The sequence below is a fragment of the Gymnodraco acuticeps genome, unplaced genomic scaffold, assembly GCF_902827175.1.
Source record: "Gymnodraco acuticeps unplaced genomic scaffold, fGymAcu1.1, whole genome shotgun sequence".
Classification (NCBI taxonomy): Eukaryota; Metazoa; Chordata; class Actinopteri; order Perciformes; family Bathydraconidae; genus Gymnodraco; species Gymnodraco acuticeps.
The window spans coordinates 2,771,540-2,792,050 of NW_022990270.1; the positions used below are offsets into that span (position 1 = coordinate 2,771,540).

General features: G+C 41.4%; 1 protein-coding gene across 4 annotated transcripts in view; it reads left to right on the forward strand.

Moving 5' to 3' along the window:
- The window catches only part of LOC117549173 (SH2 domain-containing adapter protein F-like), a 99,337-nt gene extending 83,596 nt beyond the window's left edge, over positions 1-15,741 (forward strand). For 2 of the 4 annotated variants that reach the window (XM_034220826.1, XM_034220827.1), the window contains 4 exons: positions 301-447; positions 7,360-7,534; positions 7,835-7,954; positions 15,015-15,741. In XM_034220826.1, coding sequence (XP_034076717.1) covers positions 301-447; positions 7,360-7,534; positions 7,835-7,954; positions 15,015-15,201 — 629 coding nt within the window. In that variant the 3' untranslated portion in view covers positions 15,202-15,741. The remainder of the gene's footprint in view (positions 1-300; positions 448-7,359; positions 7,535-7,834; positions 7,955-15,014) is intronic. The other 2 variants (XM_034220828.1, XM_034220829.1) reach the window with 1 other exon arrangement.
- The last annotated feature ends 4,770 nt before the right edge of the window (positions 15,742-20,511 follow it).

Sequence of the window (20,511 nt, forward strand, 5' to 3'; positions counted from 1 at the left end):
CACAAAAGCACCTGCTATCAAAACCCAACCCTACTTACTCGTACACTAACTTGAATCTTTTTCCAGTCCTGTTGTGTTCCTCTCCTTTTGTAGTCCACATCTACTGCTGATTCTTGGATTACCAGCTCTCTACTACAATGCTCTATCTATTTTTCACTTCCTCCTTTTCTCTTTTTCCTCCTTGTTTCCTGCCATAACTTCCCTTTCCTCACTTCCTTTGTGGTTGTCCATTTATGCCTCTTGTTGCTGTCCTCTCCTTCCCTCCATCTCTCCTCTGGTGACTTGGGGCGACACTTGCAGTAGAGATTAAAGTGATCAAGGACCTACCGTGGCCCCCCCCCGTCGGGCAGCTCAACACCAGCCCTCCCCTGGTGGAGGGGCTGGAGTCTCCCTCGCAGACGGCTCAGCCCTCGCCAGGACAGACCAGCTGTGACCAGCACCACCATGGTGGGTGTTGGTGTTCACATTGTCCAGCGTCTTTCCCATCATCGACCCCCCCCAACCCTTTTCATCCGCCAATCCATCCATCCAATCCCTTTAATGTCATTATATATCTATCTGTAAATCTGAGGAACGGTTTGACTGGTGAAGAGTGTGCATGTGTACGATAAATCAGCAAATGTGTTTAGAGGATAGTAGACAGTAGAGGATAATTTAACAAAAAGAACAAGAACTCTTTATTGTGCATTTCTTGTTCGTCTTCTGTAGAGAGTGGGTTTTTTTAACAGTCGGAACACTCTCAAAACACAAAACATGTAACCGGCAGATACAGGTGTATACATCAACAACACAACAACATAACACAAGCATGTTACTGTGTGGTCAAATCTTCTGCCAAAGCGAGTTTTATTGCAGAGTAGTTGTAGTGTGTAAATGCAACCAGAGGGGTGAAGGTTGAGGCATGGGGATGGCAGAGACTGTGTGATAAGGTCAGTGCTCTGTGAGGGGTGGGGGTGTCGGAAGGCCTATTCTTTAAAAATGCATGTTGGTGATTTGCTTGCTTGTTTCCATTAGCGAGGGTGAGTCTGGTGATATAGGTAAAGTACATCATATTGGGCTTGCGGAGAATATCACCAATACTATGATTGCATTAATAGGTGATATGGATGGGAATCTAAGATAAGATAGGACTTTATTTATCCCAATTTGGGAAATGTTTGTGTTGCGGCAGCATAAAAGACATGGCATTGTACAATAACAATTAAAAAGACTAGAAATAAACAAAAAAGTAGAAAATATACATGTTGAATTTAAATATTAACTAAAACTAAAATATAAAGCAAGTTATTATCTATGCATATGTATGTGAGGGATGGAATATTACATATTAAACTGAATATATAAATGTAAAATGTACAATCAAAACAGTTTTTAGGATAATTCTCTCACGTCTAATGTGCCGACACTATAGTCCGTTATTACTGTACTTACTGACAGTCTTCTAGAAGAACTGCGCAATGTGACTTTAGGTAGCAGCTCAGTAATGACTGCACTCTTCCATCTGGATTACATGTGGCAGAAAATCACTGATTCTCATGCAGGTTTTTAGGGCTGAAGGCTCATTAGTTTTAATTGTACTAAACTGCCTTCTGCATGCGTAATTGCCATTCGCTGTGACCCCCATTTCCTCTTGTCAACATACTCATAACTGTCCCAGATGTCCCCCTGGTTCACTGTTCTCCACAGTTCTACATGATGTGAAAAATGAAACTCATTAGAGTCCATAACACTTCTTGACTTGAGTCTCTTTACCTCAGGTTTACTGTAATTTACCATCTTAACAAACAAAACGCACGTAATCGTGTTTTTTGTCAACACCGATTGAGCCATCAGTTGATTCCTGAAAGCACACTTTTGACTGCTGTAATTACCCGGGGAAAAGAGGGACGTGTAGCAGAACAAATGCCAGGAATGGGATTTCCCCCTGGAAGAGCGGGAAGACTTGCAGTGAGACCGTGTAAGAGGACACCGCTGTGTGCTAAAGGCGAGGACAGGGCAAGAAGTTGATTTATATCCATAAATCCATGGGAAAGGTTCTGGTTCCCTCTGTGATGTCAGTGGGTTTAAGATTGGCGTCCAGCTGTAAAGTGATCCTCTCTCTGTCTGAGCCAGTATGGCCCCACTCTACATCTTGGGGGTCAAAGGCCAGTGTGGCAGACAGGGGAGGGGGGGCGGCCTCCGTGACCCCGGTGAATACAGTTACAATGCACTCTCTTGACCTCGTTGTACAGGCAGACCCTCAGTCACACACACTGAGACATCCAGGCTGCTAACATTCTCCAGATTGGCTCGGCATGTTAAATAGCTAAGGTTATGTATGTGTATGTATGAGGTGTGCTCCAATAGAGACCAGGAGAAAACAATATCCATTATAGTTCAGGGAAATCTGGCTTAGCCGTCCAACCTCATTATCAAAATGTAAATGCTTCTCGACAGGGCAGATATTACATCTACATATAAATGGAGGGCTCTTTTCTCTGAGTATAATGAGGAGCTTTTGTTTTTTGACATGAATGAATTATCCCACGCTTTTGAAGCATTGCTCCTACCTTCTCCTTCCTCTAATCTGAGAGGACTTAAAAAAACAAAGCAATTAAAATGTATCCCGATATAATTTAAAACTAGCTGTCACTTTGCAGGGTCATTGCATTTTTCTTGAGAAACCTTATCAGCAGATAATTTTGGGGATTTATGTAAAAGAAGAAAGCATATTCTTAGATGGCACGATCATCAAAGCTTTACTGGATCCGGCAGCTGCAAAGAGGCTCTAAAAATATCTTATTAAAATCAATTTCAACAAATGATTATTTGAGTTCCTGATGCACATAATTAATATCAACATAAAAGTGAGTGATTTTTAAAGCTGCCAGTTCCCGGGCTATCGTTCCACGCTGAGCTCTGTATTCTAATGAGAAGCAGACCAATAATCATCTCACACGTCCTAGCTAATTTTCACCTCACAATACGGCGGTCGGTGGCACATTTCACCCTTCAGACTAGTCATCCTTTTGATAGGAGTACCATTAGTAAATGAGAATTAATTAGCCAGCTTAATTAGAGACATTTGCTCAGGGATGTGTGCAGATGAGAAAGAGGTGTAGTCAGGCTGTTCAGAAGCCTCATGTTCTTTATTGTAAATTCATTTTAAATGTTTATCTTACTTTATCTTTTTAAATATTGTGGCCCGAACACTCATGAACAAAAACCCCATTACGTTTAATAGTCTTTCTTTATTCAAGATGTTTTTTACGGTGTTTTTATGGCCTCTATCAGTCTCTCTGTCTGACATTATTGCGTCTTGTGTATTGTGCTGTGCTGAATAACATTGCAGACCTTCATGTAGTGTATTGGTTGCAGTGTAATCATGGAAATGTCATTTTGACCTCTGTGTTTATCTGTGTCCCAGCCAATCAGCTCCCTCTCACACACACACACACACTCTCCCTCCTAAACCTCCGCTGTGTTTTATGGATCTTTCTAAAGGAAGCTTTGTGTTTAAAGGGGGCAGGTCTTCCAGCCATCCGTCACCATCTGACTGACAGTTCAATCTGATACGCAGATTCCATTTGCTGTGCTTTACAAGCAACAATACCGATAACACACACAGATGCCCCTGCACATTTACGTACACGTCTTTGTGTGTATGTGAAGGCGTGTGTGTGTGTGTCGTCTCTCTCAATCTGCCGCTCAGGGGTTTTGTTCTCCTCAGGGCCAATTCTCTCGTCAATCTGCTGTCCGCCATGTCTCAGACTGTGCTCCAGAGAATGAAAGGGGAATGAGTTTGGCTCACTCCCATGATATTCAGCCTTTACAAAAAGTTCTTCATCTATTTAAAACTATAGTGTTGGTAATATGGCTGACAATCAAAGCAGACATGGGTTAATTAATTGTTGAGCACATATACCGATAGCTATTCTTTAGTTTGCAGGCTTTCCCTCCCTTAAGGTTAATACTTTTTTTGTAGAACGATGCACTCTGTCTGTGGAAAAGACTCCGCTCTGACAGGTAAGGTTGATGGGGTGAGCTCCTCTGAGAAAAGCCACTCAACCCTTTCTAGCAGGTGAAGGAAAAAGGGTTTAATCATGGTCAAATAAAGCACTGATTGTGTTGAATCAGGGGAAGGGGAAGAATTAGTGGGGGCACTGGGAGAATGTTGAAATTGCGAAGAGCTGAGGTCAGGCGGATGGCTGAGTGGGCTACAGATACACTGAGAGATGGACTGTGTGGGAAAACCAAGATAGCAACATCCATCCTCATGCCACACTAGCAGATACATTTTTCCAGCATTTGTTAAGATCAGTGTTGGACCTGAAGAAAAAAATCATGTTCAAAGTGAATATGTTAACCAATTTTGATATATACATATGGAAAGTTTGAAATGTTTGTTGCAGGATCAGAGAGTGACTGATAGCCCTGCATTAGGTCCATCAGACACAGTGGAGATAGCAGATCAAAGCTGTTACTGCTCTGCCTTCTTTCTTTCTATCAGACGACCAGACATTCCTCCACAGTCCGTTTCCCACTATCTTTTCCCGTCCTTGATGAACAAAAACACAGAGAAAAACACAGAAAGACGGACAGGACCGTAGTCAGTGAGATGGAAAGATCAAAAGAAACGGTGAGGAGAGGAAAAAGAGGAAAGAGGAATTGAGAGCGAAGAAGGGAAAGAGAGAGCAATTCGCTGCGTCTTCATGTTGTGATCTGTCAGCGTTGACAGGGATGAGCAGAGCAAACATGCATCTCCCTTGTCTCCTTGGTCAGTTTCCATGGAAACGCTATTTTTTACTCTTACACATGTACTGTATGTGCATCCTACTGGCACTGTATTCCCAACAGCCAGCATGTGGTTTAAATGGACTTTATGAAAAAGTAGAGGACTAATGGTTTCTTTCACGTTGACTTATTCGCAACACGGGATCGTAATGTGACCGCCCACAGTCCGAGCATCCGACCCAGAGGAAGTGCAGACACAGATCATAGTCTTCCCCAGGTCTGAGGTTAGAGCCACAATTTCCCCAGCTGCCATGCAACAGTACAATTTAGCTGTCATTTCAAGACTCGCCGTAGACCTATTACGGACAAAAGGGCAGAAGCCAAGACAACAATGGTAGGCGGTGTCATTTGGAATAATCACTTCCATGAGATGATGTTTAGGGAAATGCATCAGTGAGCTCAAGGCCAGCGAGTTCAACGTGGAGTTGAGAGGAGATGAAGGGGACCCCCTGGTGGTCAGAGCTGAAACAGCAGCAATGTGACAATGTTCATACCTTCTGTTAAATCATACTCCATAGAAAAAAGTAACCTGATCATTAACTTAATAACACCATTCAAAATGTCTTGCATCTCATCTTGCATCAAGGTTAATATGAGTAAAAGTACAGTATTATCAGCAAGATCTACTATAAAAAGTATCACAATAAATCATACTTAAAATGGGCCCTCTGGCTTATGAAGTGTTGTACATTACATTGTTTTATGATTTCAAATAGCATATGGTTTTTTGATGACATGGAGCTCGTAGTTTAAGCGAACTATAATAGATTATGTGGTTCCTAATTTAGGGCTGACACCCCTTCCAAAGGGTCACACGCTATATCTGAATTGTAGTGAGATTATTAATTATGACCGACAAACTTGTTTTCTACTTTTCTTTTGGAAATATTGGGAGAAGGAGACCCTTATAATGTCTACAATTATTGTAAGTACTACAGCCTTCGTCATAGGCCACAACTCAAACATTTTGAGTTAAAAACTCTATATATTTCTCTCTCAAATGTAATGGAGTTCAAGTATAGAGTACTTCATATGGAGATGCAGTACTAGTACAGGGTTACTTTCTCAGTTGGAGTTAATGAAATTATTCGTCCAGTTCCATCATCATGTAACTTGCTTTTAATTCTATTATCTCTGTTTAACCATTTACAGTATCTGCAAAAGGTCCTTCGTTTTCCTGTTAGGCCCCACTTAGGAGTGTCCACAATCTCAATGAAATCTGTCGACAAGCTGTTGTCTCGTCCAGCCCAAATTGATTGATTGATGCTGTCAGCCTTTACTCTCAGTCTGATACAGGAACGCTTGGCAAGCTCACAAACTGTAAAGTGTAATGTAATGCGCTGACTGGAATACTAAGTCTAGACAGACCCATCTTTATCGACATGTTGTGAAGATCACAGTGCACGTCTGTCAGGACAGTACCTGCCGTGTTCAGCCCAGGTAATTAAGCACTAGACGCAATAACGGCCATTAGCAGGAGCTGGAAAGACGGAGGCAGTGGCTGTGACCTTCATAAAACATGAACTCCTTTCCTCGAAGCCTCAGATCTAAAACCTTTAAGTAGCCAACGATCTCCAGCTATATCTTGCCCTATAAGTGTGGCTGTTGAGAAGCTGACAGTGGCTGTAATAGGCCTTCCCAAAGAGAAGAGTGCTATGACATCAATTATAGTGATGGATTGTGGAGGGAAATGGCTCAAACACACATGTACACACACACACACACACACACACACACACACACACACACACAGATGACCACTCTGTGACTCCATCCTCCCCCATCCCACAGTACGTTTCATTCTTTTGGCCTCCATGACCCTCTTACAGAAAAGAGAATTCACTTTCATTCGGCCTTGTGGACATTATCTCCTTTTTTTCTTCTTGTGTTAGCTTTTGTAAATTACGGTAAATGTTTTTCTGTGTCCTGATTGGCTGTGAAGCTGCTCAGTGACCTCCAGCAGTCATGTCCTGAGCACAGGTCACCCCCAGCCCCCGCTCGGCATCAAACACTTCCCTGTGAAGCTGCCAAGACAGCTTATCATGTCCACAGTTGACCGTGAGAGTTTTGGAAAGCAGGTTTAATGTTTAACTAGCAGTACCTGTGCGTGGGATTTGTGCAAGTGTGTGTGTGTGTGTGTGTGTGTGTGTTTGTACATTTGACTTTCCAATTCGGCTTATTTGCATGACTGCACATATGTTTGTGTGCAGTTAAAGAGTGTAAATTGCTGACATAGACTGTAGTGTGTTTACGTATGCCTGTGGTTGTTTGAATGGTATGGAGGAAGTTTGTGTGTATGTTGTCTCACTGGGATGTGTGCACAGTGTGAAAGGATTGATGTATGCCTCCTCCACTGTGTGTCCATGTCCTTTAGTTCGTTGAGTTACATTGCTCTGTTTTAGTTCAGCAGGTACATTTAACAGCAATGAATAACTTTTATATATATTCTTTTCAAGTGACCCTAACCTGAACTCTAGCTGAAGTATACATAGAGAATATGTTGTTATATTACCAGAGTTGTGAAGAGTCTTATTGTATTCTTCCAGAATCAAATATTTAAACTGTTTCATTTTCTTTTTATTACAGTCCAGTTTGATAGTGTGGAGAAGTCTCGAATGTCGCCTACCAAGGATGGGAAAACCCGCCCGCTGCAGCGACACTCCAGTAGCTGTCTGGTCAACACGAAGCTGTCTTCACTGGACCACTGCGGTTCCTCTCTCGGGGAGCGCATCGACCCCACCATGCCCCTGGAGAGCCAGTTGTGAGTCAGATTGGGTTATTCCAAAAAGCACTTCGGCCATTCATCACAACATATCACAGTAGTACCCTGATCCTGGTCAATTACTGAAAAGAAAACTGGCATTTTCGTTAATAGGGTACAGATGGTATCTATCATCAATACCCCTGCACTTGACTGCTTTAGCCGCTATTAAAGCCAGCATTATTCAGTATCTCTGTTTCAGACCCAGGGTAGGAACACGATTATGATCACTCTTCAGCATCTCTCATCATTCCTTTGTTCCTCTTATTTCTCTTCCCTATTTCCTATTGTTCACTGCAGCTGGTACCATGGAGCGATCAGCCGGACAGACGCAGAGTCTCTGCTCAGGCTGTGTAAGGAGGCCAGCTACCTGGTGAGGAACAGCGAGACCAGCAAAAACGACTACTCCCTCTCCCTCAAGTAAGGACCGCACTTTCTTTTCCTAGAAAAACAATTAGCCACAAACACGATAAACTAAAGCACAAGAGGACATGACAGCTGGGTGCAAAAGTAATTTAAAATGTGATTTCACCTACTAAAGTGTCCTAGAGTTAAGAAAATGATGTGTACAATTCAGTATTCATTGTCTTAAAGTTAACCTATTATGCTATATTGGAAACATATATTGTAGGGCCATACCTATATAAAACATGTTTTTCAAAATACATAACAGATCACCCATTGTAGCCATGCCTCATACTGCTCATACCCCTCTTTTGAAGCCCTGTTAGAGAAACGCAGATTTTGGGTCCTTAGCTTGAAAAACATAAATAAGAGGAGGCGGAGCTAATGCCTGATCAGAATTCTACCGGATATAAAGTTATATTCTGCTGTGATAAAACGCCATCCTGTTTAAACCACATCAATGATTATTTCTGAAACAGTATGGAGCTCAAATGCTTTTTCTCTTGCGGGTTTATCACAAGGTGAGTTCCTTTTTTAATTTCCTGCTTTTTAAACACATGTGCTCTTCAGTACAGTTTAGCTCTGAGTGTTAGCGAGGCTTGCTAATGTAAACAAAGACGAGATTACGTCCAAAACACGTCAGGCATTGTTTCTGATAGCAATTTTCTGTGGGTCCGCCGACGTCACCACGGATGGACACGTCAGTTCGGATGGAAACCTGTATCCGCTCGTTGTACACCCGTTTTTAAAAGATTTGGGTACGGAGGAAAAGAGAGAGGGTTTTATTTTCTGACGCTGTGTGAGTTCCCCGACGCACCGGGGGCACATATTTATGTATAAAAGACATCACAAAGTGCTTTTTGCATGATAGGTCCCCTTTAAGTGTCAAGAATTATTTGCAACAGGCATTTCCCCTGCCTCTGTGTAAAAGGTTTTTAGCAGCTTTACATGCTTACCAGGAGTGCACATGGTGGACAAATCTAACACCTTGCTCTCAAAGGTCCTTGTATACCTGTCCCCAATATTCTGCTGACTCGACCTTTTCAATATGGTAATAATGTTCACCTTTCAGACCTCTATCTCCCAGCTACATCCTGCCCATCCCTTGTTCTGCCCTTCCCCCCGGTCACCCCTCTGACACCGTGCACTACTTGATTTGCTGATGTGCCCACAACACAGTTAATGTTGCCCTCCATCAGCGACCCATGATCCCTGCCGCATCCAGCAGAGGGTCCAGAGGAGCCCCTCTGATTGGTTTAGTCCAGTCTGACATTAGGTAGAGGTTACGTTAGCTGAAAGGCCCCGCGGTGAAGTCACTTCCTATTGTTTTGACGGGAGTGTGTGTCTTTGGAGGGTTTTTTTTATGATTTTGTTGCCAAGTGCAAGTTCTAGGTGGCAAAATCACAACCGGCCCTGCCAAGATTAAATGTGGTAAATTTGCTTGAGCCATCAGTTTCAAAATCCTTGTAACTTTCCCCATTCCCTTCATATAAAGTCAGTTTTACATTTCCTGGCAGGCTTATCCATATGACATTTATAGAAATCTCCACAGCTCAATGACAGCCTTCAGATGAGATGAAAGTATAACATGCTCAGAGACGTTGATTAGCCTTCATTATTACGGCAGAGCTTTTCTTGCTGGAGGCTTATGTGTCTTGGCAGGGAAACATAATGTTTTCCATTGCTCAAATTCTCTTCATGCTACTGTAGCTGACTGTCTCAGTGACGGATGATTTTATTTTGCTTGTGTGACTGGTTCCCTTTTGTGCTCTCACTCTGACATTCTGTCTGACTACAAACCTAAAACTCAAAGCCTGTATTACTCTACTACAATACTGTATAGTATTTTGTGTGTTTTTAAAGTATCCGAACACACTATCTTTAAATCATCCATTACATGAAGCTCCTTTGAAAGATTTCCATTGGCAAAAGGAAGGTACCTTGGAGATACAAATGGATCTAATAGTAATCATATCACTCAAAAAATCATAGATACTGTAGGAATCAATATTTATTTTTAAAATACCACGCTATATAAGAAAGGATACATGATCAAGAAATGCAAACCAAGACCAAAAGTAATAGTTCAAAGCTACATACACAAATAGTTAAAATACAGATTTAACACCAATATTGTTCAGGGTAAAATGGTCACTAAAAAACAGATATAAAAGTCTTAGTGGACTAGACTTATACAGTATTTCCAATGAAGTTTGAAACAGTTTGCTATCCCTATGCTGGTAAAGTTAGTGATAGTACAAGGAGTGAATTTGATAAAAGCAGCATGAACATATGAAGACATTATTTTTTTGTATAGCTAGAGAGAAATGATCCACCCCGTCCCTCCATTATATGAGGAAGTAAATTACCCAGCTTGCGGGCTTTACCTATCCTAATGAATTGCTAGATTAATTAAATGAAACGTTTTTGAGGGAGAAAGTCCAGAAGGCACAGAAAGTAATAAGAGCAAGGTATTATCTCAAATAAAAGTTTCACTTGATAGAATAGAATATAATCCTTTATTGTCATTAGACAGGTACAATGAGATGAGTAGATTTAGTGTGTGGTAATGTTTTAACCTTCTATTTTAGGAATGGCCTTAATAACATTCATGTCGCCACACTAATTCACATCCCACAGTTTTATACCTGGTTTTACCAATGGACTATTTAGTTACATGTTTATTCACCATATTCTCCATGAGCATTAATTCATCAAATGTACTTACCAATTGCCTGCTTCTCTTTTCAAAAACCAAGAGCAAGGCGTTGGATGACACCTTATTGACACCCTAGCTAGTGTTAATGTTTCTGTTCCTTACCCACAGCTTTTTGAGGCCATAATTGTATTCAGCTGTGATCTGCTGGCAAACACTAGTTTGATATTTTTGGAAACGTTGATCAGCACAAAAGGCAGAAGTACGCAAAACCCTAAATATAGAATGTTTCTTGAAGCTTTGTGCTTCTGTGTGTAGACGTGTATATTTGTGTAAGTCTCACCGAATGTCATATCGTGTGCCTTTGGCATCAATCAGATCCAGCCTGGATAACAGCGGGCCAATTTGTGGGAATGACAAGTGCCACCTTACTGCAGGCAAAGGTTTCTCTGAGTTCAGCTTTCTCACACAAGCCTGTCTCCCAGGTTGCCACTGCAAATGAGTGGAAACCCAAGGTGAAGATCCTCCATGTCTGAGGTTGCTGAAAATGTATAAGGCCATGAGGTGGCACGCATGTGTATTGCATTATTGATAAAGACAGCCGTCGCAGAGAACTGCGGCCCCCAGAGTCCTCTGGCCTGAGGGAAAGCATTTTGCCCTTCTAACCCCTTTCTTCTGTTCCCTCTCCCTCTGCCCCTCCACTCCTTTTTGCTTTTTTTCTTCTGTCTCCGCTGAGAGAAAGAGAGAGGTATTTGAAACATATTAAACCCTTTACAAGTCTGTCAGAGCACAGTGTCATCCTGTTCCTCTGCTCGCGAGAGAGCTCTGCACAGCAGGCTCCCACTGGCTGAGGAGAGAAACAGTTAGTGGTAGAATAACATCTATCCTTTAGAATCTGTTTGATGCCACAACACAGACAAGCGGAAACTAAATACCCATTTGAAAGAACAACCAGAACGCATTTGCTTCTTCGATTTGACTCCTCTTCCCAGGATATGTCATGCTTTTATGGTGTCAGAGATTTCCTTTATGTGGAGCAGACGACACAACTAACTGCATATAACACAAAACAATGTTAATATTGTGTGTTTTTTTGCATATTTAGCCGATCAAAGCTATGTTTTCATCATGCTATATTCCATTAACCAGATCGGATATGATGTCAGATTGTCTTACTTCACCTTCTCAGTCTGCTTAACACCAATAAATGAATCCTTTGTACATCATTTGTATTTTACTGCATTATTGGGCTCCTCCCAGGTAGACTCATTCAATTAGTGCGCATATGAAATAATGGGCGAACAGGATAACCAGTAATGTCTAAAAAGGTCATCACTTCTGCCAAGGATCATTATCTTTTGGCAGAGGGCTTTGCACTTTCTCCACAGAACCATAACGCTGAGAGCATCATTCATAGAGCAATCCAATATGTTGAAGGAGATAAGCTGTGAGTGCTGCCAGGCTGTTCCTGCTCTCAGAGCGACAGGGTTCAAGTCAAAGTCATGAACCCCCATAAACCCCAGTGAGATTAATCAACAAACAAACCGGGATATGACAACACCACGAAGGCTTGTTTTCTCAAAGATAACCCCATATTTATGTTACCAACAGCATTATGGCTCCATTGACCCGGTCTCTGCAGCACTGTAACGTGATAAGCGGCCATGAGCACCGACTGGAAATCAGTTGGGAATCTAAAAATGATGCTATTGATGTGTTTGCCTTTTTAAGTGTGGCTCTATGTAACCGAACACCTGTGTCCCAGCGCTCCAACAGTGAAGACTCATCGGATGCACTTTCCATGAAGGATTTTTTTATTTATTTTTTTTAAATGATCCCTCCTGGCACCACTTGCAGAGTGGAAGAAGGATGCGAGTAAAATGTGTCCTCTTCTCCTCAAATCATAATTAAATTGTTAATGATACAAATAAATATCGAGGCCAAAAGCGATGAAGGTAATGGAGAAGTCTTATAGTTTTGTTTACTTCAGTTTTACAGCCCAGCGAGCCTGCAGCTATCCTCTTCAGCTCGCCGATGAAAAATAATGTGAGCATTTCAAATGAAATCTCCTTCATCTGCTATCAACAATACCTACGACTCAAACCTCATAGAGCAGATAGATCAAAGCTTTATCTGGCTTTCTGTAATAATAGTATTTATCACACTTATATTAAGAAAAGGATTGGTTTCCTCTGATGACATAATCACCATTTATCGCTTTGCCTGTATTCGTATTCCTGATGGATGTCCCTGGATTGAACCCTGTACATTCTGAGCTGTTTTCCACTTCAGCGTTATCTCTGTGCCGGCGTCTCTCTGTGCATCAGGGAGCGAACACATCAGCAGGCTTTACACATGTAATTATGAGATAAGTAAGAATGGACCTTCCTTACGTTTAAGGCGCCTAAAGCCCAGTTCTTGCTGCTGCTCATGCCAGATAATGGACACATTCACAAATACGTGCGTTTATTTACACTTGTAATGTGCTCACTATTTATGAAAACACATGATGATCAGGAACAGATACAAATACACATGGAGGAGAGGAGCATGGCATGAGATGGACCTCATCAACACTCTTGACCACCGTGTTTGCACCTTATCTTATCCAAACAGAGATACGTGCATATTCTGTCTGTCAGAACGATATTCTCACATCCTAGTTTTGTTGATAGAATGTATATTATCTCTTCTAGTTACCACCTTGTATGCACTTATATTAGTAGTATAATTAGTAGTAGTGTCTTCACGAGAGTCCTGTTCCACACCGTCCTTGACACATACAGAATGTGTCGTGCAGATAACACTAAATGGTCCCATGAGTCAATGCGTCCGCAACTCTCATGCCTACCTGATTTTCTTGGCTGCATGTCACAGCAAGATTTAGAGGAGGGGTTTCATTCTCCTCTCTTTCTTCTAGTGTAATTATCCTCCTTCTTGGCATTTATTTCGCATTTCAGCAACAGGGGTTACATTTCAGATTAAGGAAGTCACACATATGAAGTAGAATAAGTTGTTAAGTGGTGTGGGAAAAAAAACTTTGTTGGCTATAATGCCAAATCACAGCGAGTGAGTCCACAGTATTTGAGCCTGCAGCAATCATAACTTGCTGGAAGCATTAGCTTCTGATTGAAAAAGCTATTTTGCTAATGTGTTTCTGTAAAGACAGATCATCAGAACAATATGTTTACAGCAGGATATAGGGACAATTAGATCCACTGTTGCATTACTTAATTCCAAAAAGTAATTTTCTATTTTAAAGCAGGAGATTACTGGCAAGCTGTAAAATATATTGATCCAAGGCCCCGAGAAATCCACAAGGAGCTTTTAATTTGCCGTGCATTTATTGCTGTAGCTTAAGTGATTTATCCTGGGGGTTCATTAGCTTTCTCTTTATGCTCTGCATGTGAAACCCAGCACCTTAAGCAACCTGGCTTTTAGTCTTCTCCCATGACAGCTCCAAAGTTATCAGAGGTAATCCAGCTTTCAGAACATTGTCACGTACTGTAGGGAGCGACTACTCTGGGAGTAAATGAGGAAGGAGCTGTCAAGGAAGGGCAATCTGCTGAGTCCCCATATATTCAGGCTCCTGACATACCTCTCTCCCTAAATTGGGTTTGAGCCATGCTACATGGCTCCAGGCACAGCAGTGATGGTCGGTTGGGCCACAACTTTGGTCCTGACTGAAATATCTCATCAGCTATCAAATGGATTGCATACGTGTGCCCATGTTTCCTAGAGGATGTATCCTTATGACTTCTGTAATCCCCTCACTTTCCATGTAGCTCGTCAAAGTTATGTCCAAATGTCTACATGATGGATTAGAGTATTATTTGTTGAGACATTCATGGTTCCAAAGAATGGTTTTGTGATACCTTTACTTTTATTTGTTCTGCACCACCTACAATAAATATGTATATATTGTGTGTTTATGAAAACCTGGAAAATGATGGCATTCCCATTAGTTTTAGCTTAGTTTGTGCTAACTAGCAAACGTTCCATGTTGTGTGGCCCATTGCATAATTGATTAACTCACACGCACATGAACATGGCTTTTTTTAGGCTTGGAGAAAGTTTTAGGTAAGAACAAATAAATTGAACTTGTCCTGTCAAAAGTTTTACATAAGTGGCATTGATATTGGTTTATGGGGAAAGTGCTTTTCATAACGCAGGGTATTTTGAAGCTGCAGTTCTCGCTTTTTTAATATACAAGATGCTGATATTAGCATTTTTCTCCAAACTGTCTCAGAGCTGTCTGATTCCTCCTTGGTTTGCACAAATAATTGGTTTTCATGCCGGATTGAAGATGAAATCTGTAACTTAATGAAATATAAATGTATAAAGCAGTCTCTTCGTCTTGTTTTGATATAATAAATAAATATTTTCGGTCCCTCCCTTTTTGTTTTCTTCTGTCCCCAGGAGCAGCCAGGGCTTCATGCACATGAAGCTGTCACGGACGAAGGAGAGCAAGTACATCCTGGGCCAGAACAGCTGCCCGTTTGACAGCGTGCCTGAGATCATCTATTTCTACTCTAGCCGCAAGCTGCCCATCAAGGGTGCCGAACACATGTCCCTGCTGTACCCCGTAGCCATCAGGACACTATAGTGCTCCGGGTCACTGGCAGGCCCCTGCCGTACCCACCGGGCAACCCTGTGGCTCCACACTTCCTGTCCCTCTGGACAGTGCCCAGAAGGCTCATGGGAATTCGAACAGTGACATCCCAAAACTGCTGATTCTAACTCACCTCACTAGCCGACGGATTCCAGACCTGTTTTGAAGGCCTACTGCATATTATCTTACACATGCTGTACAGACTCAATGAGGTAGAAGGCTTTATTATTTTTATTTTATTTATGACGGACACCCACTTCATCACATCACAGACTGACCACCTGATGAACATAATTTCACTGATTCTTCAGCTGATTTCCCTAAGCACTTATCACTCATAGAAAAAGAGAGGTACAACATTGTAACATGTGTCACTGGGGTGTACCTTTTCTCAGAAAATGTTTTATCCTAGGAGTGCACATCATAAAAATAGTGTATGCTCATTTGGTTAGGCTCTGTTGATTCTGTAATTGTTTGTAAGAGGACTTGAAGATTGTAAGAGCTGTGTAAGGGAAGCAACATTTATGAGGCCTGTTGAGGGATATTGTCCACATGAGCCTCATACCGCTGTATGAGGCTCATGTGGACAATATCCCTCAACAGAGATATTGTCCCTGTTGAGGGTCTGGATATTGAATACACTGGCCTTGTATGAATAGTGTGTCCCCAGCTGTGTGGAAATAACAGGCCTGTGAGCAGTGCACGCTGATCTCTCTATCTTGTCATAGTACATGCTGTCTGCTATCCATCACCGAGGGGGTGTATCACACCAATGACGGTGTAAGTACCATGGTGGCGAGACAGGCAGGAGATCATGATGGATGGGTCAACTCATCTGACACAGTACAATTGGCCGGGGCTAGAGACCAGAGCCTGTCCAAATGGACCAAATTAGTGCGGCGACCCCTCCTTAGAATGGCTTTGCATCGGGAGAATGAAATATGCCTGCATTGTCTACCTCAGAAAATCAATTTCATTCGCCCATCTGCAGATCAATAGGTACAATGGGATTTCAGACATCGATCTGCTCTCCCTATGACATTCCCAATTCCCTTAAAATGACATCATCAGTTTATGGATATGTTTTTTAAATAAAATATTTCTTTTTAATGAAAAACTAAAGTAGATTTTTCAGATCAGCAATTGTATGTATAGTAGTCACTAATATGAAACTGTGTGATGTCAGTAACAGATGTTTGGTTAATGCCTTATAATGCATGGGTCGAATCAGTCCGCTAGATCAGCTGATTTCCAGTTCTGCTTTTAACGATTGTTCTGTGACTGTAATTTATTCTGGGGTAATTATTACTGATGTGTTACTCCTTTGTGATGGCCCGTCGGCCCCTTGGCCCTCATTGTTCTGTGCCGATGTGATCGTGTTTTTTGGGACTACTCCAGCCTCTTTACCTGTGGTGCTTTGCATTTTTGTTGTTCCAAGTTCTGCTCAACGCACGTTTGCCTCAGTGGCCTGACTTTGGGAAACAAGTCATGGTGTCTCCTGACCAAGGGGATTGTCAAACCTCACATGAGAGACGATCGCATATTCTCCTCCGGACCAATCACAGCGCAGCCTGTTAGAACCAGAAAAAAAACACGCCTACCTTCAACTTTTCATGCTTCTTCTTTGCATTAAAATGGCTCAATCATCTACCCTTTACTACCAGATGTGCATACATGTGTGAATGTGATGAGTATACATGTGTCCAACCCGTCCAACATGAAATGAAAAATGTTATGTATGCATATGAGAATGTGTGCGCATACTTTTTGAGTTCCAGTGTTTTTAATCCTGCTGGTACAAACTGGGAACAGCCCTTTCTTGAAGTCTTTGGTTGTCAGAACCGTATTTTTTCCTCATTGGAATCAAGAAACTAGAAGTCAGCCCAATGACTCGTTTTATTTGAATGGCCTCTTGTATTCTTTTACAACCACATTTATATTTAAGCAACTCATAGGACTGTTATGTGGGCTGCTCTCTGATGAAATAATACTACTTCTGACTAATAACAACAACAAGTTCAGTCTAAGCAGAGGGCCTAATGTTTGTAGCACTACACAGGAAACCCTTTTCAGTCCTATGAGTTGCACATTTCTGTGGTTTAATGAGCAAATCCCAGTTACAATGAAAATGACGGGGGGCTTTGGTGAAGACACTATGAATAAGAAACAGACTTAAGCGAGCATGACCACTGTAAATACAAAGTCAATACTTATTGACACTGCTGTGTGCTATGCAACTTTAAACTGCTGTCATTGAAGGGAAATGTATTGGAGTGTGTGCCTCCACCAAATGTTTATGACAAATGTGATGGTACAAGATGTCCACCGGGAAGAGATTTATCAGCAGAATGTTTGATATGTTAAAGAGAATAGTCGGCAGAAAGACGTTTATTTAGTTGGTGTAGTAAGTGAGCAGACATCAGATAGTAACCTCTGCGGCTTTATTAAGGAACGGTATGTTGTTGAAGTGGACCTCTGTATTTTCTTGATAAAAGATATCCTAAGAAGAAATGAAAATGAAATAAACTATGTGTGATGTATCCTCTGTGTTCCCTGTTTAAGATAACAAAGGTTGAGAGTAGAGGCTCCTTATTAAGTTACTGCTGCTGATGAAAATGTCTCTACTAAAAGGAAAGAGCCTGTGTGTGACAGCCGCACTGCCCCAAAGAGAGGCCTTAGCTATATGGAGAAATGGATGTAAGGAGGGGAGACAGAGGGGAGGGTGTTCTGACAGGGGGGGGATTTGCTGCAATCAGCAGACCCACTCTTCTCATATGTCTATCATTAGAACCTGAAAGAGCCCTTCTCCTCCCTCAGAAGTGTCTTAAAGTGTGCTTGTGTGCATGCATAAAGAAGTGTGAGTGTGTGTGAGCAACCATCAGCCCCGTGTGTATCTTGTGTTTCACTTTACTGTGCTAAAGTGGCATGTATGAGTTTCCTTTGTGTACATGTCCGTGCCACGTATGTATGCACTACTATAACATATCTCTGTACAGTCCCTCATGGCCAAATGTATATACTGAATGTAATGTATGGGGACAAGAGGCATCAAGGTTCAAAATAAATAAAAATTGGGTTTATGAGTTAATGTGTGATATAATGTCTGAGCTCTATTATTTTCAAACACATCATTACTAGTAAGAGAAAAAGCTGCTCCTGTATCTTCACCATCACCAGTAACCATGGTGAAGCCCTTTGACACATAATGGAGAGCGACCATTGTTTGCACCAAGGACAGAGAGCTAGAGCTATTATCTAGCCAGTACTCCAGCACTTGTTGTCCTCTATTGATCCACTTTGTAGCATCCCATTTTTTTTTTCCGTTGTTCATCCCAGAAGCATTTGCCCGATGTGTTTCCGTCTGAAGCGCGCTCCAGTAGTCCATATTTCCTGCAGTAAAAGTAGGCTCCCTGCTACGTCCAGGAATCTCTTCTCTGCCCTTTTGTCCAATAAAAAAAAAGTTTATAGCAGCATTTTATGAATGCAGGCTATTTTTTTCCACACTGTAAATGTAATGAAGTGCAAAGCGTATATTATTCTTGGCTTTTGCAGAACGTATTTGCCTGAAGTAACAGATTGAGAGGATATCTCAACCCAGAGGAGACAGAAAAGTAGTGTTGATTTGTAATAGTAACACTTTATTTTATAGGTCTGTCAAATATGTCTCTACAAGAAATATACTGGAATAACCCTGGGCTTGGATATTGATTATAGGAGAAATTAAACCAAATTATTTCAAAATAACTTATTGTAAAAACTGAATACTTTTTTTAAATTATTGTGTGCTTGGCTGAAAACACATTTGGGCCATCTAGGTTATGTAATCAATATTCTTTTAATGCAAATTTGAAATGCCAGCTAAATAAAAGTTATGGATGCTTTGCAACATCAACAAAAATAATTTAGTTGGTGGTTTAAATGTATCTTTTTGTTTTTTTGTTTCAAAACCATACGATGTGTTTTAAGTACCTGATTATTTTTCGGTAACTGGTCATACGTTTCAGTCAAACACATCACTACAAAGAACAAGCGATCACACACTGGATGTTAGTGCTTGATGTAAGGTAACCTGCTTGCATTCAGGTCTATTGAAGGCAATTTTAACATTAAATTCCTTAATATTGTGCCTTGTCTTACAGCTGTTGCATTGTAACAGCAGAGGGAGTTTTTACACACCACTTTCTGGTCATAAAACATCTGGCAGGCTTTCAGGAAGTGCACAGGGGGTTGATGTTAGGAAACATTGACCATTCACTGCCTCACAAGTAGTTTAATAGCAAGGCAATGAGAACTTTGTCTATGTGGATGTGATGACAATCTGTGGATACATTTGTCTGTGTGCAATAGTACACGTTTTATGGTGTAAAAGTGAGTACAAATGAAACAAATAATTGCTCCATTTCTTATGTTTTTTTTTTTTTAGACTCTTCTCTTGAAATAGCAGTGTACATCTTTCAAGAAATGACTGTCTACACACATGCTCATGCACTGAATGTATTGTCTTTCTAATGGCTTCCTCTTTTGTACAGCTACAGTAAGTCAGCCCAGTCCACATCTCCTGACAAAGTGAAGTTGCTATTTTAAGTTTCTCACACCGGTTTGTTCATGATCTTTACCTCTGTTCTCCTCCAGAGAAGCTCCTTCAAGGGTTAAAGCACCTGGAATTAAATGCATCAAAGACCCTTTTATGGAGAAAAAGAGTGCTGAAAAAAAGGAAGAATAAAAGCAAGGCTTGAAAGCAATGAATGGCCCACACGGGGATAGAAAGGCCTCGTGTCCATCCGAGGCGTATTTCATATTCCGCTCACACCAGTCAGAAAGCAATCTCAGGTAACAGACCTTATGTTAATACCACATGAGTTGCCTCCTTTCAGAAAGCGCACTGAGGGCATTATGCCAACTCTCTCCTTCCCTGCTCCACTGGCACGACGGAGGATTTCATCTGGAGAGAATAGTGTTGTCATTGTTCTGCTTGTCTGTGAAGGCTTGATTAGAGGAGCTTTTACACCATTTCTAAAGGCCTGGCTTTGATGCTTTCTATTGGTTTAACATATTGCCCATAATGAGCTGGTGCAGCACCTTGCTCATTACCTGGATCTCAGGTCACTGTGGGAGTAATTGGGCAGATTCGTGCCAGCCCCAGACTTTATTCATTATAAAGGCATATTTCCAGTTGTTTAAGCCATTTCCTGTTCCTGCTCAGAAGTGCTTTTTTCCACACATACTGTACGTGTCATTATAATAACAGGTGTTAAAGAACACAAAGAGAAAGTCTCATAATATTGGAGAATAATGTCGTTGTTT